Below are 22,054 nucleotides of genomic sequence, written 5' to 3' on the forward strand. Positions count from 1 at the left end.
TTCTGAATCAGGTAGGCGGCCAAACTCAAATGCCTCCCCATTTCCTCTCCTGCTAGTCAACAAATGGCATTACCCGGAAAAGAGAGCCAAACACAGGTCATCAGGTAAATGCGATACCTTTATTTTGAGGGAAGGAGAATTGAGGACTAAGAGCATTATCTCTGTGTAGATACCCAGCAGTGGGACCCCGGGGAATCTGATTTGATAGGCCTGAAACCTGAATGGGAAAGGGAAGGTATCTCAGGAACAGGGTAGCTTTGTTAAAGTTTTCAAATGTGTAATGGGAATAATATCTATGTAAATGAGGCCATAAAAGTCTGTGTCTGTGTCTGTGTTGCTGAACATGAGGGCAGGGATAGGCAGAGCACAAGGGATTTTTAGGGTGAAGCTATTGGATATGATACTGCAATGCCAGATCTATAACATTATGCATTTGTCAAAGCTCACGGAATTATACAGCCCAAGAGTAAACCCTGATGGAAACTATGGACGTCAGCTAACAATAATGTATCAAGATTTGCTCCCCAGTTGTGACAAATGTACCTCACCAATATAAGAGGTTAATAATAGGGGAGACTGGCTGGGGGGAGTCTCAGTAGGTGGGAACTCTCTATACTTACTTTCTGCTCAGTTTTTCTATAAATAGAAAACTATCCTAGGGCACCTGGGTGGCTCAGTGTGTTAAAGCCTCTGCCTTCGGCTCAGGTCATGATCCCAGGGTCCTGGGATCAAGCCCCACATCGGGCTCTCTGCTCAGCAGGGAGCCTGCTCCCCACCCCACCTCCTCTGCCTGCCTCTCTGCCGACTTGTGATCTCTGTCTGTCAAATAAATAAAATCTTAAAAAAAAAAGAAAATTATTCTAAAAAATAAATTCTATGAACTATTGTGTATCTGGAAAATTGGGGGTCAGGGAAAGAGGATTCATCTCTGTAAAAATTTGTAATGTAACATACCCTTCTTGTGTTAAGTAATGCAAAATCAAAATAAGGAGATTTTTTCGTCGTGCTTCTGTCCTCATCTTACACTGTGAACAAAAAGGAAAATTTAGATGGGAGACAATGAGATAGAACACTCTTTTTAGAGCAATAAACCGTTGAAGGTAAATGTAACCTGTCAAAACCAAGAAGCATGACTTAAAGGCTGGAAGGCAGTTTGATGTCTCTAAGGATATATAAAGTTATTTTCCATTGTCTTCTTCTTAGAGCTGCCTTCTCATTTGCAAACTGAAGGTATGATTTAAATTAGAATTGTACTTTACTAGTCAACTTCTTACAGCCAAGCTAATTGGCATTTTATTGCTCCTAACTGCAAAGAAGCAAATATATACACTCCTATTTGGGCCAGTTAAGGAGAGTGATGGTAAAGAGAAGCTAATGACCTAGAAATCAGCTCTGACATCACAGGTACTCACCTGATACGACACCTTCACTTCCCTAAGAGTCCCACCCGGTCCCAGCACAAATGTGGGGACAAATTCAAGTAAACCATTCAGCAGGTGGCCACACAGCAAAATGCCCAGAATATCCACTAAGAGCAGCAGAGGTCAGAAAAGGGAAATTCCTGTGTAAATGCATCTGCACATTTTTTTAGGGTTCATGTGTCCATTTAGTTACCGGGCATCTCAAATTCCCCTGAAATGTATTCATAAAATACCTACTTTCAGCAATACCTCCCTGACTTGAGAATAGCTTATCTAACATTTTTATCTAAGGAGAATACAGGTAAGAACTGGATAAAAACAAAAAAGGCCCGAGTGGCCCAAATCATATCATAAAAATCTATGTGCAAACACTCACGCTCACAACACATACAAAAACTTTTCAGATATTCATCCAAAGCTTTCTAAAAATTGTGATGAAATTAAAATGTACATATGGCTATTTAAAATTCAAGCAGTACTATAAATCATTTTTCTTCTTACTTTGCTTTTTTACTGTGCAGAAACATACCTAACATACAACGTTCCATTTCAGCCATTTATTCATACAATTTAGTGGTATTAAGCTCATTTACCTTGTTGGGCAACCATCACCACCATCTGTCTTGGGAGCTTTTTGATCTCTCCCAACTGAAACTCTGTATTCATTAAAGAACGATGCCCTCCACCACCCCCCATCCCTTTAACCCCAGTGACCACCACTTTCCTTCCCTTCTCTATGAACTGGCCTATACTAGGTACCTCATGGAAGTGGACTCCTACAGTGTTTGTTCTTTGGTGTCTAGCTTATTTCACTCAGCAAATGTCATCAAGGTTCATCCATGGTGTCATGTGTGTCCAAAATTTTTTTTTCTTTTCAAGGCTGAATAATAGCACTATACATTTTTAGGGAAAACCGATAGTCTCGCCCCGCTCCACTACCCCACCTCCCATCCACTCCCTGGAGGCAACAACCTTAACTACTTTAGTTGTTTCTGCTGATATTTACCTCCGTGTTTCTAAATACATCAGTGTTCCATGACACACGAACATTAGGCATTAACTAGTCACACCCCGTTAAGGTGGATGAAAACTAAGCAGTCATCCAACTTCTCCCCCTACCCTGCCACTAATATCAGTATTCCAGGATTCTATTATTAGAACCATGTAAGCAGTGTTCACGGCGGAGTCAGAAAGTACTTTTCCTTTCGGTACATTGTTTTTCTTGGAATGAATAATTGCCTCATTTTTTTTTTAGCTTGGTTACTCTTCTGTATACCTATTGTTAATTTTCAAACACCAACACACCTCTAAAGGCCCTTCATTACTTTCCTCACCATCAAATACATCTGATAATGTGTCATTTACACTCCCCCCCATCCCCCCAAGGCTTCCCTTCAGTGCAATAGAATTGTCTCAGAATTCGTGACAGGGAAGAAAGCTTAGGATTGTTCATTGTTCTGTGGCACTTCTGTTGCTTTAGCGTGTGTATATGTGTTGGGCCCCAATCTAAGATTTCTTATAGTTGGTCACACTAACAGTATGAAAGCTTCTACAAAAAAACTTACACTATCCTGATATCAAGATGTTTATCACTGGCAGTATTCGCTCACCTTTCTGAAGATGTTGGCACAACGATTCTTGATAAAGACTGAAGCCTTTTGAATTTACCATATATAATAACTTTGACTTTGCTGGTCAAAACCACCCCCCATCCCCCGCCTTTTTGGGGGGCAATCTGATTTGCCTTGCCTCTAGCGCCATCTAGTGTATTAGGAGGGGAAACACTTCATGAAATACAGGTCCGCTCCAAATTATTATTTGCATAATAAAGATGACAGTTATCACAAAATTCAGTCCAAATCAAGTTTGCAAAATAAAAATATAACAACCTGTTAAATAAGCAATAGTAAAAGTGATAGGCTATGTTTCTAAATATACAAATTCTCAAGTTCACACTTGGGGCTTTGATTCAGAATTTGAAGAGTCTAGAAGGTACTGGGTGATCATTGAGTCTCAGGAACCCAAGATCCAGATAAATTAAGAGATTTGCTCAAAAGTCTATGGAGTTGAGATTAGAACCCAGCGTTCTTCTCCCCATCACTTCCTCCCCTGCTCTCACCCCCTCCTTGACCATCCTCATCCCTACCCCTTCACATTAACCACAGACTACAGAGAAGCTGCTATTTTAACTTGTCAAAATCCACCTGCCAAATTTGCTAAAATCAAACAGTCATGGCTACCAGACAGTCTTTCTTAGCTGACCCCACATGGTAACACATGAATAGTGTCTCTTACAAGAGCCATGAGAGCCGTGTCCATTCTCAGAGGGACTTCACCGGACACTGACTAGTGCCATTTCCAACCAGACAGTGTTTTGCAAACTGTGGGGTGCTGTGCCCATAGCAGGGTCAGTGATCGGTGGCTGCTCCACAGCTGTTAGTTGCTTTGTTCGTGTATTTCAGAGTCTCTCCATCCTTCACACTGGAGGCATGCACTTCTTCCTAATCTAAACAGGCACAGATGCACCTGTTCTCTTATGAGTAGGATGCTAAGATTAGCTAAGTAGTGTTTTGCTCGTGCTCCCCAGGACTGCACATGATGCACTGGGTTTGGCTGATAGCTCTGAATGTCCTGAAGATGAGAGTCTGGGTAGAGCCCAAAAACTTATTAGGGGAACAGGAAAAGATCTTGGGAGATATGTTTGTTGTTTTGGGTTGTTTCTTTTTTACAGAAACAACCCAAATCGTATCAAGAGAGCACAAGCAGGGGACGTGGCAGGCAGGACTCCATCCCAGGACCCAGGGATCATGACCTGAGTGGAAAGCAGATGCTTAACTGACTGAGCCAACCAGGAGCCCCAGGAGAGATGTTTTTAAAAGGGGATGGGAGCAGGGCATCTGGCTGCTTCAGTGGGTGGGATGTGAGACTCTTGATCCCAGGGTCATGAGTTCGAGCTTCACACTGGGCATGGAGCTCACTAAAAAATTAAGAAAAAGAAGAAAAGAAAAGGGATGGGGAAGCAGAGGAGGGTGGAGGAATGGAGATGGGTAATAGTTAAGGGGTACAATTTCTTTTTGGGGTAGTGAAAATGTTCTGGAGTTATTGTGGTCCTGGTTGTCTCTCTCTATAAATATACTTTGGGTGAGTTGCATGGTATGCTAATTGTATCTCAAAGAAGGCTGTTTCGAAATGTCAAAAACAAATGGAGACAGGTAGAGAAAAGAAGGTTAAAATGAAGGTAAATAATTTGAATAACCTTTTTACCCTGATCTCTAAAACAAATGGTCTGACCGAAAAATGGAAATTATTTCATGCAACATTTTGGAGCACTTCGAAACGGAAATGGTGGGGAGAAAGAGCTGCTTATCACCCACACCACTGTGAGAGCCTGCTCACCAGCCTGATGGCAGAGCCTGGTCCCATCCTGGGCTGGGCTGCCACTGGCGCTCCTTTATGTGCTCTGACGACCAGCTGTAGCGAGCGAGATCAGTCAGCGTGAGTCCAGGTGCGACATACTGGGCAGAAAAGAAAATGCAAAACCATCCAGAAGGCTTTCACTTCCCTTTACTGTAGATATTTTTTTGTTTTGTTTTGTCATTATTGGCTATGCACATAAAAGTTGAAGAAACCACCTTAAGCATCATTAACACTTCCTCAGTTCATTGGACAAAAATAAGCTTCTTTCAGTAAGAATCTCCAATTTCTTAAAATGCAGAAATCTTAATAATGTTATCCAGATAATACCCAGGCTTGGCAAGGGGCGAAAGAACATGCATTCAGCCATAACTGGTGGAAATGTAAACTAGGACAACCCTTTTATAGAGCAAATTGGCAAAATCTATCAAAATGAAAAATGCACATACTTGTTGACCAGCAATTCCACTCCCAGCAATTTACACTATAGAAGATCAATTACACTGTATTATAGAAATAGTCCATGTATGCACAATGATTAATGTTCAAGGATATTTAGTACGGCATTATTTGTATTCACAAAAAATAGAAATAAGCTATAAATGCCTGTTAGTGATTAAGTAAGTCACAGCAGGAGCTCACGGTGGAAGACAAGGCACCAGTCAGAAGAATGAGGTGGGTTGGGGCGCCTGGGTGGCTCAGTGGGTTAAAGCGTCTGCCTTCAGCTCAGGTCATGATCCCAGGGTCCCAGGATCGAGCCCCACATCGAGCCCCACATTGGGCTCTCTGCTCAGCAGGGAGCCTGCTTCCCCTCCTCTCTCTCTTGGCCTGCCTGTCTGCCTACTTGTGATCTCTTTCTGTCAAATAAATAAATAAAATCTTAAACAAAAAAAAAAAGAAGAAGAAGAAGAATGAGGTGGGTCTCTACACACTGACAAAGAAAGATTCTGAAGACATTACGTCTTCTCTCCATCCACTCACTGCCCCCCCCCCAAATATTGTGTTACTCAGGGAAAGAAAGTTTAAAATACAGGCTTGAATTAAATTTAACAAAGGAAAAAGTTCAAATAGTACAAACAGTTTAAAAAGAGAAGATTCTTTCTCCATGCTACCCACTATTTTTTTTTAAAGATTTTATTTATTTATTTGACAGAGATTATAAGTAGACAAGAGAGGCAGGCAGAGAGAGGAAGGGAAGCAGGCTCCCCGCGGAGCAGACCGCCCGATGCGGGACTCTATCCCAGGACCCTGGGATCATGACCTGAGCCAAAGGCAGAGGCTTTAACCCACTGAGCCACCCAGGCACCCCGCTACCCACTATTTGTAATTTCTTGTGTAATGGTTCAGAAAGGAATTACAAATATAGCAACATGCATATGCGCAACTTTTTAAAAATTTACAAAAATGGAATAATTTTGTTTATGCTGTTGGGCATCTTGTTTCCCTCCCCCTTAATAATACGTCTTAAAAATCTTTCTACCCCAGCATGTGTAGATCTACCTAATTCTAAGACCTACTGTAAAGTGAAAAGTCACAGAAATACACAGCCACAATCTTTCACTCATAGAAAAAGTAAGGACTGAAAACCCAGATACATCATTACCTGTGGGTAGAGGAAGGCTAGGGGCACAGCAACTTAGGGGTCAATCTATATACTTTTGAATTGTTTAAATTTAATGTTGGCAAGTAGAAAGCAAACATAACCTCAACTTGGGTTCAACTGTCCCCAGATCACAAAATTTCTGGGCCAAAGAATTATACCCAGCACCTTCACGAAGAGCCACTCTTGACATCCAGGTTCTTTGCCCCAGTCTTGGTAGGTATGGGGCACAGGGCCATGTTCTTTCACTGGGAGGGAAACATTCATACAAAGTCACTTGAAGTCACCTCCTCCACACCACACTTCCCACCCCCTGGGAATCCAAACCCCACCTCACCTCACTGCACATGCACAGCTGCAGAGAAACCTAGGAGTTTTCTTGTCCGCCATCCATAGCTACACCTTGGGTCTCACACCCACCCCGAGAAAACTTGAGCTGGAGGATCTGTCAGAATTATCTCCCTCAGATTCCTGTTAGCATCCTTGGAGTGCCACCCAAACAGTGACCCACTGACCTGGGGAACTCACAGTAGAGCAGGATAAAGAGGGAAGCAAAGCTCTCAGTCTTGGGATGGAGGTACCTCTGGACCTGGGCTGATCTGGGCCATGTTGGCCATACTCTTCAGAGAATATAAATAACCTAGCAGAGAGCTTGTCCAGGGCTTCGATTGCATTCCTGGAAAATGGTAGCTGTCCCAGCTCCAGTCAAGAGTATTTCTAGGGGTCTTTGACTGGAATCACCAAGTTTGGCAGATAGTCCTGATGTGTATGGCAGACAATGGGGATTGAGGGACACCCTTTGGTTCAGTGACTTAGAATTCTGTTTGGTAACGAAGCTGCTTCAAAAAGGGCTTTCTGACTAAGCACATGGCAAAACAGCTTGTATTTGGGGGCTCTGGGCCTTGAAATAATACTTCAACTTTTTCTTGGAAATGAGTTTGATAGGAATTCAGAATGAAGTGAGAATAGAAAAAAGATATAAGAAAATACTACTCACATATCTAATGCTAAATATTTAAGATTTGCTATTACTTGAAACACAGAATGTGGTCTCATGAATTTGTTAATTAAGAGTGTAAAGTTTACCAGATCTGTAACATCTTTATTCTCATGCCATTCTGAATAGCATAGAAAGTTGTCTTCTGAATTAAAGAAGTAAGAATGGGCCACCAACAAATGGTCAATTTAAACTGTGAAAGATGGTATACCCCTGAAATGGACACAATTAGATGCTCAGTTAGTTTCTGTCTACCAAAGAAAGGAGGTCCAGAAGTGAACATCTAACTGCAGTGTCTCATTTGTCTCTGCTTCAATGATCTGGCTGTTTTCTTCTTCCTTCATTTCCTTTGTGGGCAATTGTGCAACAAAAATGCCTCCATTATCAGATTCAAAATTGAATCCTATGATACTGTAGCCTGAGGAAAAGGAAGCATTGAATATCATTCCTAGTTTTAGACCCAGAAGATATTTAGGAAATGTTACTGTATATACACCACATGCAACATTAGTGCTTTTAATTTCTTTTTTACGGGTGCAATGGAGATTAATTTGCATGAGCTCGTTTCAATTTCTGTAATAAGATCCAAATTCTGCATTAAGCTTTCCATCTCAAAAACAAAAAGTTAAAAAGGACACATTTCTTCTTTCAAATGTTTTTAGTATAGTTCTATTTTACAGTCCCTGCCTCTAATATTCACTTAAAAGCTTGAATATATACCCATAGGTTCTAATTTGTTTTTTGTTTGTTTCCTGATTACCTCCTGTTTCTACCAGGAATCTTCCTAAGTTTCAAATGCTGTACAACTTGACAAAGCACTAGAACTACCAAGAAAGTGTCTACAGATCCAGGAAAGGCATTCAGTGTATCTAATATAAAGTCAGAACTGATCAGCTGTTCTCAGAAACAGTGTTCCACGAGAGGAGGCATTTATGTGTTAATCCTGGGTGTGAACTGGTTATGGAATTTGGGATTTCAGAGAACTATAAAGTCTACTGAAACGGGAGACGTTCCATACCACGCCATTGTTATTCAACACTGCACTAGGTTAGGGAATTACAATATTTGTGTTTTTTTCCAAAAGCCATGCTGACACAGGCTACTTTCTGTTTATCACAGAGCGGCGCGATAGGGAGATCAGACAGCTGTCACAGGAGCTGTCGGTTCCCTGATGTGTGCAAGGTGAAGTTTTCAGTAACACCACTAAGGTAAATAAAAGAACTTAACTGAAATCCATCAAGCTTTTAGAACCAAGTTCTCATTCACCAGCGATAGAGCATCAGGTGAGACCTCAAGGAAGCAGTGAGACAAATCTGGAAGGGGAGATGTTCTAGAGAACAATCCTTCTGGTTTCTTGAACTTGAACAAGCCAGTGTTATTAAAAATAAAATAACAACAGAGAAGGTAGCGGGTGGGGAAAGCTGTGATGATTCAAAGAGATGTGAGGGCTACAACAACCAGATACAATGCGAGATCCAGGTCAGAGAACTAGCTGCCTAAAGAACACTGTTTAATATGATTTCATTTTGGTAAAACGCGTGTGTGTGTGCGTGCGCGCGAGCATGTATCTGTATATACACCCATAGAAAAAGATCTGGAAGAGTGTCTATCCATACACTCACCTTTGGTTAACACCTTAGTGTATCTTGGTTGTGGGAATGTGGTGTTTTTATTTTATTTATTCTCTTTGTTCCCTTTAAACTTGACTTGTGGAAGTTATGGAAGCAATCACGTGATATTAGAACTGCCAATTGATACTACTAAGAATATCAAAAACAATAATGACCGCCAAGAATTCTTAAATCTAATAAATTCTAAGACTTGAGATAGCTTTAAAACCTACAATAATGGGGGAGGGAATATAGGTTACCATATAAACAAATTACGTAAACAATATTAAGACAACTGGAAAGAATTGAGGGAAAAGTTGATAATGCTTCACATTATATACCTATAGAACTGTTCAAAAGATTAAACATTTTAAATATAAAAAAATAAAGGAAGAACAACCGTGGAACTTCCCTGATTGGAGCAAGAGGTCTGGCTTTCCTGGAGATCTGACTAGGATCTAATCAGGTCTGAGCTAATTAAAGGAGCTATGATCAATGCTGTCATCTTAAGACTATTCAGTGATTTTTTTAAGATTTTATTCATTTATTTGACAGAGAGAGATCACAAGTCGGCAGAGAGGCAGGCAGAGAGAGAGGGGGAAGCAGGCTCCCCGCCGAGCAGGGAGCCCGATGTGGGGCTCGATCCCAGGACCCTGGGACCATGACCTGAGCCAAAGGCAGAGGCTTTAACCCACTGAGCCACCCAAGTGCCCCAAGTGATTATTTTTAATGGTAATAATAGTAATAAAATGTAGTCCTTCCAAGAGAAGGGTAAGGCTTTCAAGGATAATTGGGTTGGGGGCGGGGCCCTTAGGCTGATCTGGCTCAGGCCCCACCGTGGACGTTCAGATGGTCCGAGCCAATGGCTATTCATTCACTGAAGAATTTATTTGATGCCTGTGTCACACTGTTTTGGGGGCAAGCCAAGGTAGGGGCTATTACCAGCCTCACAGCGCTACCCTGTCCAACTTTAGACTAATCCTGTCTCTAGGCCTCAGCTCCTCCCCCTGTTCAGAGGTGAGGGCTCGCCCTAGCCCTGGGCTACCTAGATTCAGATTCCGGCTTCATCTCTTTCTGCTATGTGACCACATGCAAGTTAATTCGATCTCCCTGAGCCTCAGTTTCCTCATCCATAAAATGGGGGAAATATTACTCGTGTTGCTGGGTTGAGGTTAAAATTAAGATAGCCAACAGCAGGCGTAGGGCACGAGGATGGTCACTGCTGATTGGCTCCTGCTGAGTCTCAGGATCACAGAGGGGCAGAGCAGCCCAGGGACCACCCACAGGGGTTCATTTCTTTGGGGCGCACCGCTTAGAGTGCCCAAGGGAGGACAGCTGGGATACTTATGAGGCCAGGATCTGGCGAGGGGGCTTCCTTCTGTCCTGGGCTGCACGCTGCAGTGGCTCTGCTCCCAGAGGAGCAGAAGCCGGGGTGTTGGGAGCACCCAGACTGCAGACCTAGTTCCCTCCGGGCGCACCCAGCCACAGGTGTGACGGAGCCTGGCTCAGGGTCTCAGCAGCGAGGTCGCTTGGGCGGTGGCCACAAGGTCGGGGCACTCAGTTGTGCGGGAGCTGAGGGCTTGGCTGCTCACCAGCCTCTACCCAGAGAAGCTGCAGCGAGATTTGAGGAGGTCGTCTGCCGGGCTCATCTCTAGCCATGCTCACGGAGAATTGGGGGGAGAGTGGGGGGGAGACGGACAGTCACTCACTTGCACAAACACCGGCAGAATTGACTCCTGTGGATCAGACACTGAACCCTACCTGGGGAAGAAGATTCCTCAAAGTGCCCTGGCATAGCTCTTCAGGAGGCGGGAATGGAGGGAGACGACCCACAGCCCTGCAGAGCTTCCAGGTATAGGCAGGACTACCCTGAGCACAGACAGAACCCACACACACACACACACACACACACACACACACAGAGGCCCCACCTGGTGTTCCACAGTCCTGAGAGGAAACAAGGAAGAGCCACAGAGGTACTCCAGTTTGTTCCTCAGAGGAGGAATCTTCTGGTTACTCCCCGGGAGCAGTCTGGGGACAGGCACAGATGGCCAACGCAGGCCCATGTTGCATGCCAGAGGCCTGGGGGAGGCCACTCTGCTGCCTCTCAGGACAGACCAGGGCTCAGGCAAGAAGGCCACCCTGATGGCCCCAAGGGGAAGGGGCGGTGAGTCAAAGCAAGGGGCACCCATCATCCTAAAGGGACAAACTCCTGGTAGGTACCAAGGGCTGGGAGGAGTCCAATGCTTTGATCAGCCAGAAATCACACCAGGTCTTCTTCGGAGAAGAAAGCCCAAGGCCTCTGTCCTGAGACGACGCAAAGAAGACACGCCTTCCCCAGGGGTGTTGAGAAAGAAGGAAAGAGGGCCACTGCACCCCTGTTTTCACCTCCGTGGGTGGTTGCTTTGGATGCCTTGAGCAAAAGCGCAAGGCTCCCAGAAAACCAAATCAGACAAAAACAAGCAAAGTCTAGACGGCTTAGACATAGGGAAAGTGGGCAGGAGGCCTGTTGCCTGAGGTGAAAGAGAAAGTTCTCACAGCTCGAGGACTCAGGAAGGGAAAATAAAAGCTTCTGATGCAGACAGCAAGTCGGTGGGCTCCTCTGTGAGGCTGAGGCCTGCATCATGAGTTGGAACCAGCCACCATGCCTTTATGCCCCCCGAAGACAAAGGAAAAAGGAAACAATCACGAAAACTTCAGCTACTGCATTCGGAGAAAAAGGACTTAAAAATGATTCTAAAAGCACTAGTGAAAACGTGGACTCAGGCCAGAGGTTACCTGAGGTGAACAAAAGCAAGTCAGAGAAGCCGCGGCCATCTGGAGCCCCTTCAGCCACGCTGAGAGAGGTCGCCACGGAGGCATTGCCAGCGTTGCCAGCCCTTCCATCGCCCACGGTACAGGCCGATTACTGACCACATCTGCCCTTGAGTCAGTGTCCTCCTTCCAAACCAAAGCAAGAAGTACTGTCTTCACCCCTGGAAGAGGAAGCAGCTAGATTTCCTGGGCGCAGAATGAATTCAAGATGCAGATGTTTTCCGGTTCTAAGTGTGCCTAGCTCCACAAAATGATCCCCCTGTGCAACTGTGCATCCCGGGACTTAAAAGCAACATCCATCTTGGAAGCAGGAGGATGTCACCCATTCTGTTCTTGAGCCCATCCACTTTGGAGACTTTATGCCGATCAGCTCTATCGCATAAATATACAATCACGTCCTAGTTGGAGAAACATAAATTATGGAAAATTCATTGTCACTGAAACTTTAAGAAAGTCCAGAAGATCATGGGGCATGGTAGGAGACATACATGTGACTTTGGGACACCCAAGAGCGGCAGCCACAGAGTACTGACAACGAATATCTGATCTGCACCTAACAGTAAGAGCTGACCCTTTCAACTGGTTGACCTGGCCCCCTTCTTGTGTTTGAAGGAGCCAAGAGAAGTCTGAACTAGGAGGAGCAGCAGATCAAGCCAGCATCATCCCCCCGCCCAGGAAGCAGCCATGCTCCCTGCCGCAGTGACGGAGCGACCATCTGAACCTCTTCTTGGGGAAGCCGCGTTCTGACAGCCGGAGCTCCAGCAGGGCCAAGAGGCACGGTGGTCAGCAGCAGGAAACCCACCAACAAACTGCCCGGATGATGGCCAAGACAATGAAAGATTCCAAGAAGAGATTCTCCCACCGGTAAACTGAAGACTTGCCCTGGACATGGAATTTGGGGGGAGGAAAACACAGGCAGTGGGGATTAGGGGATAGGACTTCTGAAGGAGACCAGAATCTTTTGCTTTGTGGAGACTTTTGGACTCTGACTCCTGGACTTTTCCAGTGTTGCCCCTGTGAGCCTCTGTGCCACAGCCTCCCTGCCTGGAGAATACTTCAGACTGCTGAAGATGGGAAGCCTGGGTTTCACTGGGGATTTTAAGATTGATTATACTTTTGTCAAGTCACCTCTCAGTAAACAAGACATCGTTTTAGTTAATAAATAGTATCCCCAGATTGTACTTAAATAAAGAAATAAAACTACCTAGCATGGTTTTGTTTTGTTTTCTAATCTCAGAGTAAATAAGGCCTTCTTAGACACAAACCCCAGAAACCACTAATGAAAAAGACTGACAGGGGCACCTGGGTGGCTCAGTGGGTTGAGCCTCTGCCTTCAGCTTGGGTCATGATCTCAGGGTCCTAGGATCGAGTCCCACATCAGGCTTTCTGCTCGGCAGGGAGCCTGCTTCCTCCTCTCTCTCTGCTTGCCTCTCTGCCTACTTGTGATCTCTCTCTGTCAAATAAATAAATAAAATCTTAAAAAAAAAAAAAAGAAAGAAAAAGACTGATAAATTTAGCTACATAAAAACTTTGGAAATAAAAAACAAGGTCAAAGGACAATAACCGGGAAAGATATTTACGATTTTATTAATGTTCAAAAGGCCAAATTCCTTTATATATAATGAGTACCCACAAATCAACAGGAAAAAAAATACCAACAATTTACTTCAAAAATGGGCAAAACAGAAGAGAAGATAGACCACTGAAAAAGAAACACAAATGAGTCTTAAATATGTGACAAGATGCTCAACCTTATAAAAATGCAAAGAAAGACATAATGTGATACAAATTTTTACATATCAGACGAATAAAGTTCAAAAGAACAGCCGGCTGTGTTGGCGCAAATTACCACGCGTTACCAGCATATGCAGAAATTGATACAACTTCTACTGAAGTTACCAGGCAAAATGTTTACTGTATACATTCTTCAGTACAGCCATATCAGTTTTAGGACAAGAGACTGAATATATCAATAGCTAGTGGTCAGACCCACATAAGTTCAGGAAGCCAAACCGTAACCACTGCGGCAACCATCCCAGAAAACCAAACCGTTAACTCTACAGCAAGCCGTCCAGGAACTGGAATCACAACCTCTGTGGTAATTGGCCCAGAATGGTCAGGGTTTGGTCAACAATCGTCAGCCTCCCAACTTTTCCCCCCAGCTTCCAGATGATGCCCAAGCAAAGAAAGCCAAATACGGTCTCCAAATCAGTCACATAAGGTACCCTGCTTCTCTTTAGCCTGCATTCATCTGTCCCAGGTCAACAACCTCTAGTCAGAAAATAGCTGAAGCTTTTCCTTTTTCCACTGCCAAGCTTTCCCACTCCTTTGCCTGCCTTTGATTCTCTGCCAAATGCAAGTGACGGTACCTGACTCCCTTGTTCCAGCACATTCTCTATAAAGGGCTTCTGCTCTCACTTGGATGGTTTTCATTTATTTCCGCAAGAATTTTATTCTACAGATGCATTTATGTCAAATATGCACACATAAAAACTCTTAAATATAGCAATTTCACTTACAGGATTTTACCCTACAGATATACCTGTGTGGGGTGTGTGTGTGTGTGTGTGTGTGTGTGTGTTCATTAATACACAGACGTGATCAAGGCATTTGAAGCCACTTTTTCCCAAGTTCATTTACCTCCCTCTAAGAAGCTAAGATGCTGAGTAGTACGTTTGACAACCTCAAAGTGCTATAGGTACAAAAGTTGGGATCCAGGACCCAGCCTAATAGGGGACCCTGGTAAAAACCTATGAAGGGCTCAGTCCCATGAATAAGGACAGAGGAGAAGTTAAATTGCCCAAGATCAGTCTCTCATTCTCTATGTGGCCCAGAAAAATCTCAGTCCCTGAGACTGGATTAAGATGTTCCTAGATTGAGGGGCACTCGGATGGCTCAGTTGGTTAAGCGTCTGACTCTTGATCTCAGCTCAGGTCTCAATCTCAATATTGTGAGTTCAAGCCCCATATTGGGCATCACCAAGTGTGGAGCCTACATTAAAACAAAACAAAACATGTTTCTGGATTGCTAGTACCTCCCACAGGCACAATGCCTCTTATCCCCACTTCTATTCAACATTTTGTTAGAGGTCTTAACCAGTAAGATTAAGCAAGAAAAAACAAATGGCAAAGAATTGAAAGAATCAACTCTGTCTTTCTTCATGGATAATATGATTGCATAGATAAAGAAGGCAAAGGAATCCACAAATAATTCCTAGAGTAAGTGAATTTAGGAATGTTGCTCAAATAAAATCAATATACGAAAATTAATTGTATTTCTACACATCAATAACATAAGATGAAGTTTAAAAAAACAAGAAACCATTTACAGTGACGTAAAAAACATTTACAATAGTATCAAGGACTGAAAGTATATCTAACAGAAGATGGGCAAAATCTCTATGCAGAAGACTTCTTGATTCCTACTGAAAAGAATTAAGAAAGTTGGAATAAAAAGGATAGGCATTGATCAGAAGACCTATTGTTTTTTGCCAGTTCTCCTCAACTTTATCTTCAGGTTCAATTCCATCCCAATCAAAATCCAACAATCTTTGTGGAATTTGACAAGTTGATTCTAAAATACATAACTATATGTTGTCAGTAATAGTAACCACTTGACAAAAAAGAACGAGTAGAAGTCTTTGCTTTAATAGATACCAAGACTGTGCCACTACAGTTATTAAGACAGGGTGGTATTAGCATAGGAAGTAGACAACTAGACCAGTGGAACAGACTTGAAGGCCCAGAAACAATTCTGCGTATACATGGACAAAGAACAGTGTGGGGAAGGACATCTTTTCAGCAAATGCTTCTGGAAAAAATTATATGCCTACCTCATCCCTTACACACAGATGCACACACGCACACACACACACACAAATCAGTTTTGCATGAATTACAGACCTAAATGTGAACACAGTAAGATTTTTAGAAGATAATACAAGAGAATATCTTCATGATTTTGGAATAGGGAAAGATTTTCTTAGGATACCCAAAACCCACTAACTGTAGAAGAAAACATGAATAAAATGACCTTTTTTTAAAAAGGTTCTATTTATTTATTTGACAGACAGAGATCACAAGTAGGCAGAGAGGCAGGCAGAGAGAGAGGAGGAAGGAGGCTCCCCGCTAAGCAGAGAGCCCGATGCGGGGCTCGATCCCAGGACCCCGGGACCATGACCCGAGCCGAAGGCAGAGGCCTTAACCCACTGAGCCACCCAGGCGCCCCAAAATGACCTTTTTTTTAAATATGAATTTGTGGGGTGCCTGGGTGGCTCAGTGGGTTAAAGCCTCTGCCTTTGGCTCGGGTCATGGTCCCGGGGTCCTGGGATCGAGCCCCGCATCGGGCTCTCTGCTCCGCGGGGTGCCTACTTCCTTCTCTCTCTCTGCCTCTCTGCCTACTTGTGATCTCTGTCTGTCAAATAAATAAAATAAAATCTTTTTAAAAAAATTAATAAAAGGTTTTAAAAAAATAAAATAAAATATGAATTTGTGTTCATAAAAGTGAATATGTTGGTATGCTACAAATATCAGCACTTAAAAGAATATACTAATGTATAGTGAGTTCCTCCCAAAACAATTAAAAAGAAACTCATTCAATAGAAAAACAGACAAGCGGGGCGCCTGGGTGGCTCAGTGGGTTAAAGCCTCTGCCTTCGGCTCAGATCATGATCCCAGGCTCCTGGGATCGAGCCCCGCATCGGGCTCTCTGCTCAGCAGGAGCCTGCTTCCCTCCCTCTCTGCCTGCCTCTCTGCCTACTTGTGATCTCTGTCAGTCAAATAAATAATAATTCTTCCAAAAAAAAAAAAAAAACGGACAAGAGAAATAGGTACTTTGCAAAATGAGATATTCAAATGGCTAAGAAACTAACAAAAAGGTACTTGACCTCATGTGTACTCAAGGAAACGTAAAATAAAGGATAAATAATTGAGAACATATATTGCTTAGATGTCGAGCAATGGGAATTATCATGCATTGTAAGGGCAATATAGACGGATATAACCACGTGGGAAATTATTGGGCATTACCTACCAAAGTTGGACTTAACGGTTATTCTATGTTTCAGCAATTCCTCTCCTCAGGTTCCAGTTTACCTGTTAGCTGCCTTCCCTACTAAAATAAAGTCACAGCGAAGATAGAGGCAGTGTTTTTTTTTTCACTACCATATCCCCAGAACTTAATATCTGACTCAGGCTCCCCATAAATATTTGTGAAGACACTTAAAAGACATGTAATAAAGTAAGAGGGAAATACAGAAGGAAGGAAATGATCTCTTCTGTGAAAAGAAAAAAATATAGAAATAAATATGCACTTAAGACATACAAATATATTCTTAAATAGTTTATAAGAAACGACAGATGATAGTTTCTTACAGGGTGAGAAAGCAGAAATGGGTAGGGGGTGGAGCGTAGGAAAGAAGGCATTTACTTTTCCACTGTACACCTCTCTGGTACTGTGTGAATTTTCATACCACTTTTGAAATCACCTTTATTAAGGTATCATTTACATACGGTACAGTGCATCCAGTTTAAGCGCACAGTCCCATGAATGTGTGTACATACGTAATCAACACTCCAATCCAGATTTAGAACATTTCTGTCACCCAAACACATTCCTTCTGCCCCTATGGTTGTTGGCAGAACTCAGTTCCTGATGAGCTGGAGGACTGTGGGCCTTAGCTTCTTGTTGGTTGTTGGCTGGAAGCTTCCTTCCTTTTCTTGCCCTGTGGGTGTCTCCAGAGGGCCATTCATAACAAAGCATCTTGCTTTGTCACAGCCAAGAGTGTGTCTGTCCTGCTTGGAAGTTTTTGAGTTTCTTGGATCTGCGGGAGACTTTTAGCCATGATTTCTTCATATTTTTTTTTCTCCTCTTCCTCTCAGCTCTGGGATATGAATTGTGCGTCTGTTCAACTCCTTGATACTGTCCTTCGTGTTACTGAGGCTTTGTCCATTTTTTTCTTCAAACTCCATGTGCTGCAATTTGGTTTCCAGGGAGTCTTTCTGATTAAAATACTGTCTTTTTCAACTCTGGGAACTGTGTTTTATTTATTTATTTTTGTGTATCTTCTGTTTTTTTCCTTTTCAGAATTGTTTTCCTTAAATTCCCCTTAAACATATTTATTACAGCTATTTTTAAAGTCTTTGTCTGCCCATTCTGTCTTCTTCACTATTTCTGAATCTGTTTCGGTTGACTGAGTTTTGTCCTGGTTTTGTTCGTTTTTCCTATTTCTTATAACCACTAGTAGTTTTTTGTTTTTTTTTTTTAACTGGATGCCAGTTTTTGTGAATGTCTGGATTTTCTTGTCTTTTAAGTGTTAAGTTTTATTTTGGCAGGTAATTATCTGACCCTATCAAGCTGTGCTTTTAAGCTTTGTTAGGAAAGAGAGATCTAAAGAAGCCTTCCTCTAGGGCTTGTTCAGCCTACTCCTAATGCACAGCCTTCCTGGAACCTCCACTAAGTGCTCTGCTCTTCCACATCATTTCTCCACTCGGGCTGCTTGGCATTAAAATACCTCTCAGTGTCATAAGGAGGTTATATGAACACCACTAGCTGTTCAGCTTATCGTTCCCTGACGACTGGGTTTTCCCCAGCTTTGTACTTTTTCACTCTGTAGATGCACAGCTTAGTATTCAGCCCAAAACTCAGAAATATGGAGCAATTTGTTTGCACAGCTCCCTCCTCTCTGGTCCCCTTTCCTCCTACCGTTAACCATCTAAGTCTTCCCAAACTGTACTCTGTCTCATCTCTGCTCGGCATAGATACTCCCTTGGGTGCCAGAACCCAATTACTGCTTCCAAGCAGAAGCCCTTCTCTCATGAGCACACTGTCCACTGGCTGAAAATAGATTATTCATATACGTGGGCCAGGTTTCTAGCTGTGTGCAGTAGGAAGGCTAGTCTGGTACCTGTTACTCAATCACAGCGGAAAGCAGAAGGTTATATCAAATTTTTTAATGCATACGAGATTTATCTGGGTGATGGGGTGCCAGAGTAGCTCAGTCAGTTGAGTGCCCAACTCTTGGTTTCGGCTGGGGGTTATAATCTTGGGGTCTTGGAATCAAGCCCCGCCTCGGGTTCCCACTCAGTGGGGAGTCTGCCTGAGGTTCTCTCCCTTTCCCTCTGCCCCTCTCCCTGCTCACACATCCACACACGTGCTCTCTCTCTCAAATAAGGAAATAAACTCCTTAAAAAAAAAGATTTATCTGGGTTGTGATATACTTTTTACATTTAAAAATAAAACCTAATAAATGTTATTTTTCCAAAAGAAGGTATTTTTATACCAAACCTTCAAATACACAAATTCATATCTGTACACTTTCACATTCTCTTTTAGCAGTTAAAAAGGAAATAAAACACAAAACAAGTCTCTAAGAGTAGCAGTGTGACATTAGCAAAGTGCTCCAAGTTGTCTGATCAGTCTCCCTTCCTTGGTCCACGTCCAGGAAGAATGTGGTCCTACAGCAGCCACAGCATTTTAGAAGATACCCACAAGGCTGCTGCAGTGGTCAGTAGTGAAGTGGTTAATCTTCCTTATGTAAAAGCAGAGAAGAGCACTTAAAACATAAAGTTACTTAAAATTCAGCTTTGCTTTATGGTGATTTAGAGTTTGTTTAATTAGTATTTAGAACTGCACATTGTTTATAGCTATTGGTATTTCAATAGATGCTTAAATGTTTGAACATTTAAAGTTTAATAAGCCTCAGTTCTTTGAAGAAAAACATTGATGTAATTAAATTTTCAATTACTCTTTTTTTAGGGGCCCATGCAATTAATAAAAGCTAAGCCATTTAACAACACTCATTTAAAAACCTAGTCAACCACCTCATTAATTAGCTAACACTTATAGCAGATATTTTTTAATAATAAAAGTCTCACAAAGGCAGAGTCACTACTTGTGAATAGTATATATAATGACATGAGGAATAAAATTAACTTTATTCCAGGATTATTCTGTGTGTATATATGAATGTGTGGATCAATTATGGCTTTCCAAAATGTATTCCTGTGCATTGATACCAATTACTGTTTATTTGTTTTGAATTGTGTGGTCAAATTAAAAACACTGAAGCAATTGCTCCTCAGAGCTTCCTTGCCCTTAGCACGTTTTAGAGGATCTTAAATTCAAGTTGAAAATAAGAAAGGCGCAGAGGTCTACAGATGGGAAAAAGTCTTATTCTAATTGAAAGCTACATTTATTTTGGTTTTTTGTTTTTGTTCAAGATTTCCCTCTCCTTTATTTAATTTTTTAAAAATTTTTATTTAAATTCAGTTTCATTAACTGTATTTTCATATACTGTATTATTCTTTTCAGAGGTAGAATTTAGTGATTCATCACTTGCATATAACACCCAGTGCTCACTGCATCATGTGCCCTCCTTAATACCCATCACCCAATTATCCCATCCCCCCACCTCCATCCCCTCCAGCAACCCTCAGTTTGTTTCTTATAGATAAGAGGCTCTTATGGTTTATGTCCCTCTCTGTTTTTATCTTTTTATTTTTCCTTCACTTCCCCTATGTTCACCTGTTTTTGTTTCTTAAATTCCACATATGAGTGAAATCGTATTATATTTGTCTTTCTCTGATTGTTTTCATTTAGTATAATACCCTCTAGTTCCATCCATTTCATTGCAAATGGCAAGATTTTATTCTTTTTGATTGCTGAGTAATATTCTATCATATATATATACCACACCTTCTTTATCCACTTATCTGTTGATGGACATCTGGGCTCTTTTCATAGTTTGGCTATTGTGGGCATTGCTGCTATAAACATTGGGATGCAGGTACTCCTTTGAATCACTATGTTTGTATCCTTAGGATAAATACCCAGTAGTGCAATTGCTGGGTCATAGTGTAACTCTATTTTTAACTTTTTGAGGAACCTCCATACTATTTCCAGAGTGGCTCCACCAGTTTACATTTCCATCCACAGTGTAAGGGGGTTTCTTGGCATCCTTGCCATCCGTCGTTTCTGGAGTTATAATTTTAGCTATTCTGACTGGTGTGATGTAGTATCTCATTGTGGTTTTGGTATTTCCCTGTGCAGAGTAACGTTGAGCATTTTTTCATGCGTCTGTTGGCCATTTGGATGTCTTCTTTAGAGAAATGTCTGCTCATGTTTTCTGCCCATTTCTTGACTGGATTATTTGTTTGGGGGTGTTGAGTTTGGTAAGTTCTTTATAGATTTTAGATACTAGCCTTTTATCTGATATGTCATTTGCAAATATCTTCTCCCATCCTGTAGATTGTCTTTTAGTTTTGTTGACTGCTTCCTTTGTTGTGCACTTTTTATCTTGATGAAGTCCCAATAGCTCATTTCGCTTTTGTTTCCCTTGCCTTTGGAGATGTGTCTAGCAAGAAGTTGCTGTGGCCAAGATCTCAGAGATTGCTGCCTGTGTTCTCCTCTAGGATTTTGATGGATTCCTGTCTCCCATTTAGGTCTTTTATCTGTTTTGAGTCTATTTTTGTGTATGGTGTAAGGAAATGGTCCAGTTCCATTCTTCTGCATGTGGCTGTCCAATTTTCCTAACGCCATTTGTTGAAGACACAGTCTCTTTTCCATTGGATATTCTTTCCTGCTTTGTCAAAGATTAGTTGAGGGTCCATTTTTGGGCTCTCTATTCTGTTCCATTGATCTATGTGTCTGTTTTTGTGCCAGTTCCATATTGCCTTGATGATTACAGCTTTGTAAAATAGCTTAAAGTCTAGAATTGTGATGCCACCAGCTTTGTCCCTACCCCCCAACATTCCTTTGGCTATTTGGAGTCTTTTGTGGTTCCATATAAATTTTAGGATTGTTTGTTCCAGTTTTTTAAAAATGTTGATGGTATTTTGACAAGGATTGCATTGAATGTGTAGATTGCTTTGAGTAGCATAGATATTTTAACAATATTTGTACTTCCAATCCATGAGTATGAAGTGTTTTTCCATTTCTTTGTGTCTTCCTCAATTTCTTTCATAAGTGTTCTGTAGTTTTCAGAGTACAGATCCTTTATCTCTTTGGTTAGCTTTATTCCTAGGTGTCTTATGGGTTTCGGTGCAATTGTAAATGGGATTGATTCCTTGATTTCTCTCTCTCCTGCTTCATTGTTAGTGTATATAAAGGCAACTAACTACTGTGCATTGATTTAATATCCTGTCACTTTGCTGAATTCCTGTATGAGTAAGCAATTTTGGGGTGGAGTATTTTGGGTTTC

At 42.1% G+C, this 22,054-nt stretch overlaps 1 protein-coding gene across 1 annotated transcript in view; it reads right to left on the bottom strand.

The window, feature by feature from the left end:
• KATNAL2 (katanin catalytic subunit A1 like 2) overlaps positions 1 to 22,054 on the bottom strand; it is a gene marked incomplete at both ends in the record, with an annotated part of 68,214 nt that overhangs the window by 40,625 nt on the left and 5,535 nt on the right. Inside the window, one exon of the mRNA XM_080821721.1 lies at positions 955 to 1,025. Within this exon, the coding sequence (XP_080677847.1) occupies positions 955 to 1,025 (71 nt within the window). The remainder of the gene's footprint in view (positions 1 to 954; positions 1,026 to 22,054) is intronic.

Source organism: Martes martes (assembly GCF_963455335.1).
Source record: "Martes martes genome assembly, chromosome: 13".
Classification (NCBI taxonomy): domain Eukaryota; kingdom Metazoa; phylum Chordata; class Mammalia; order Carnivora; family Mustelidae; genus Martes; species Martes martes.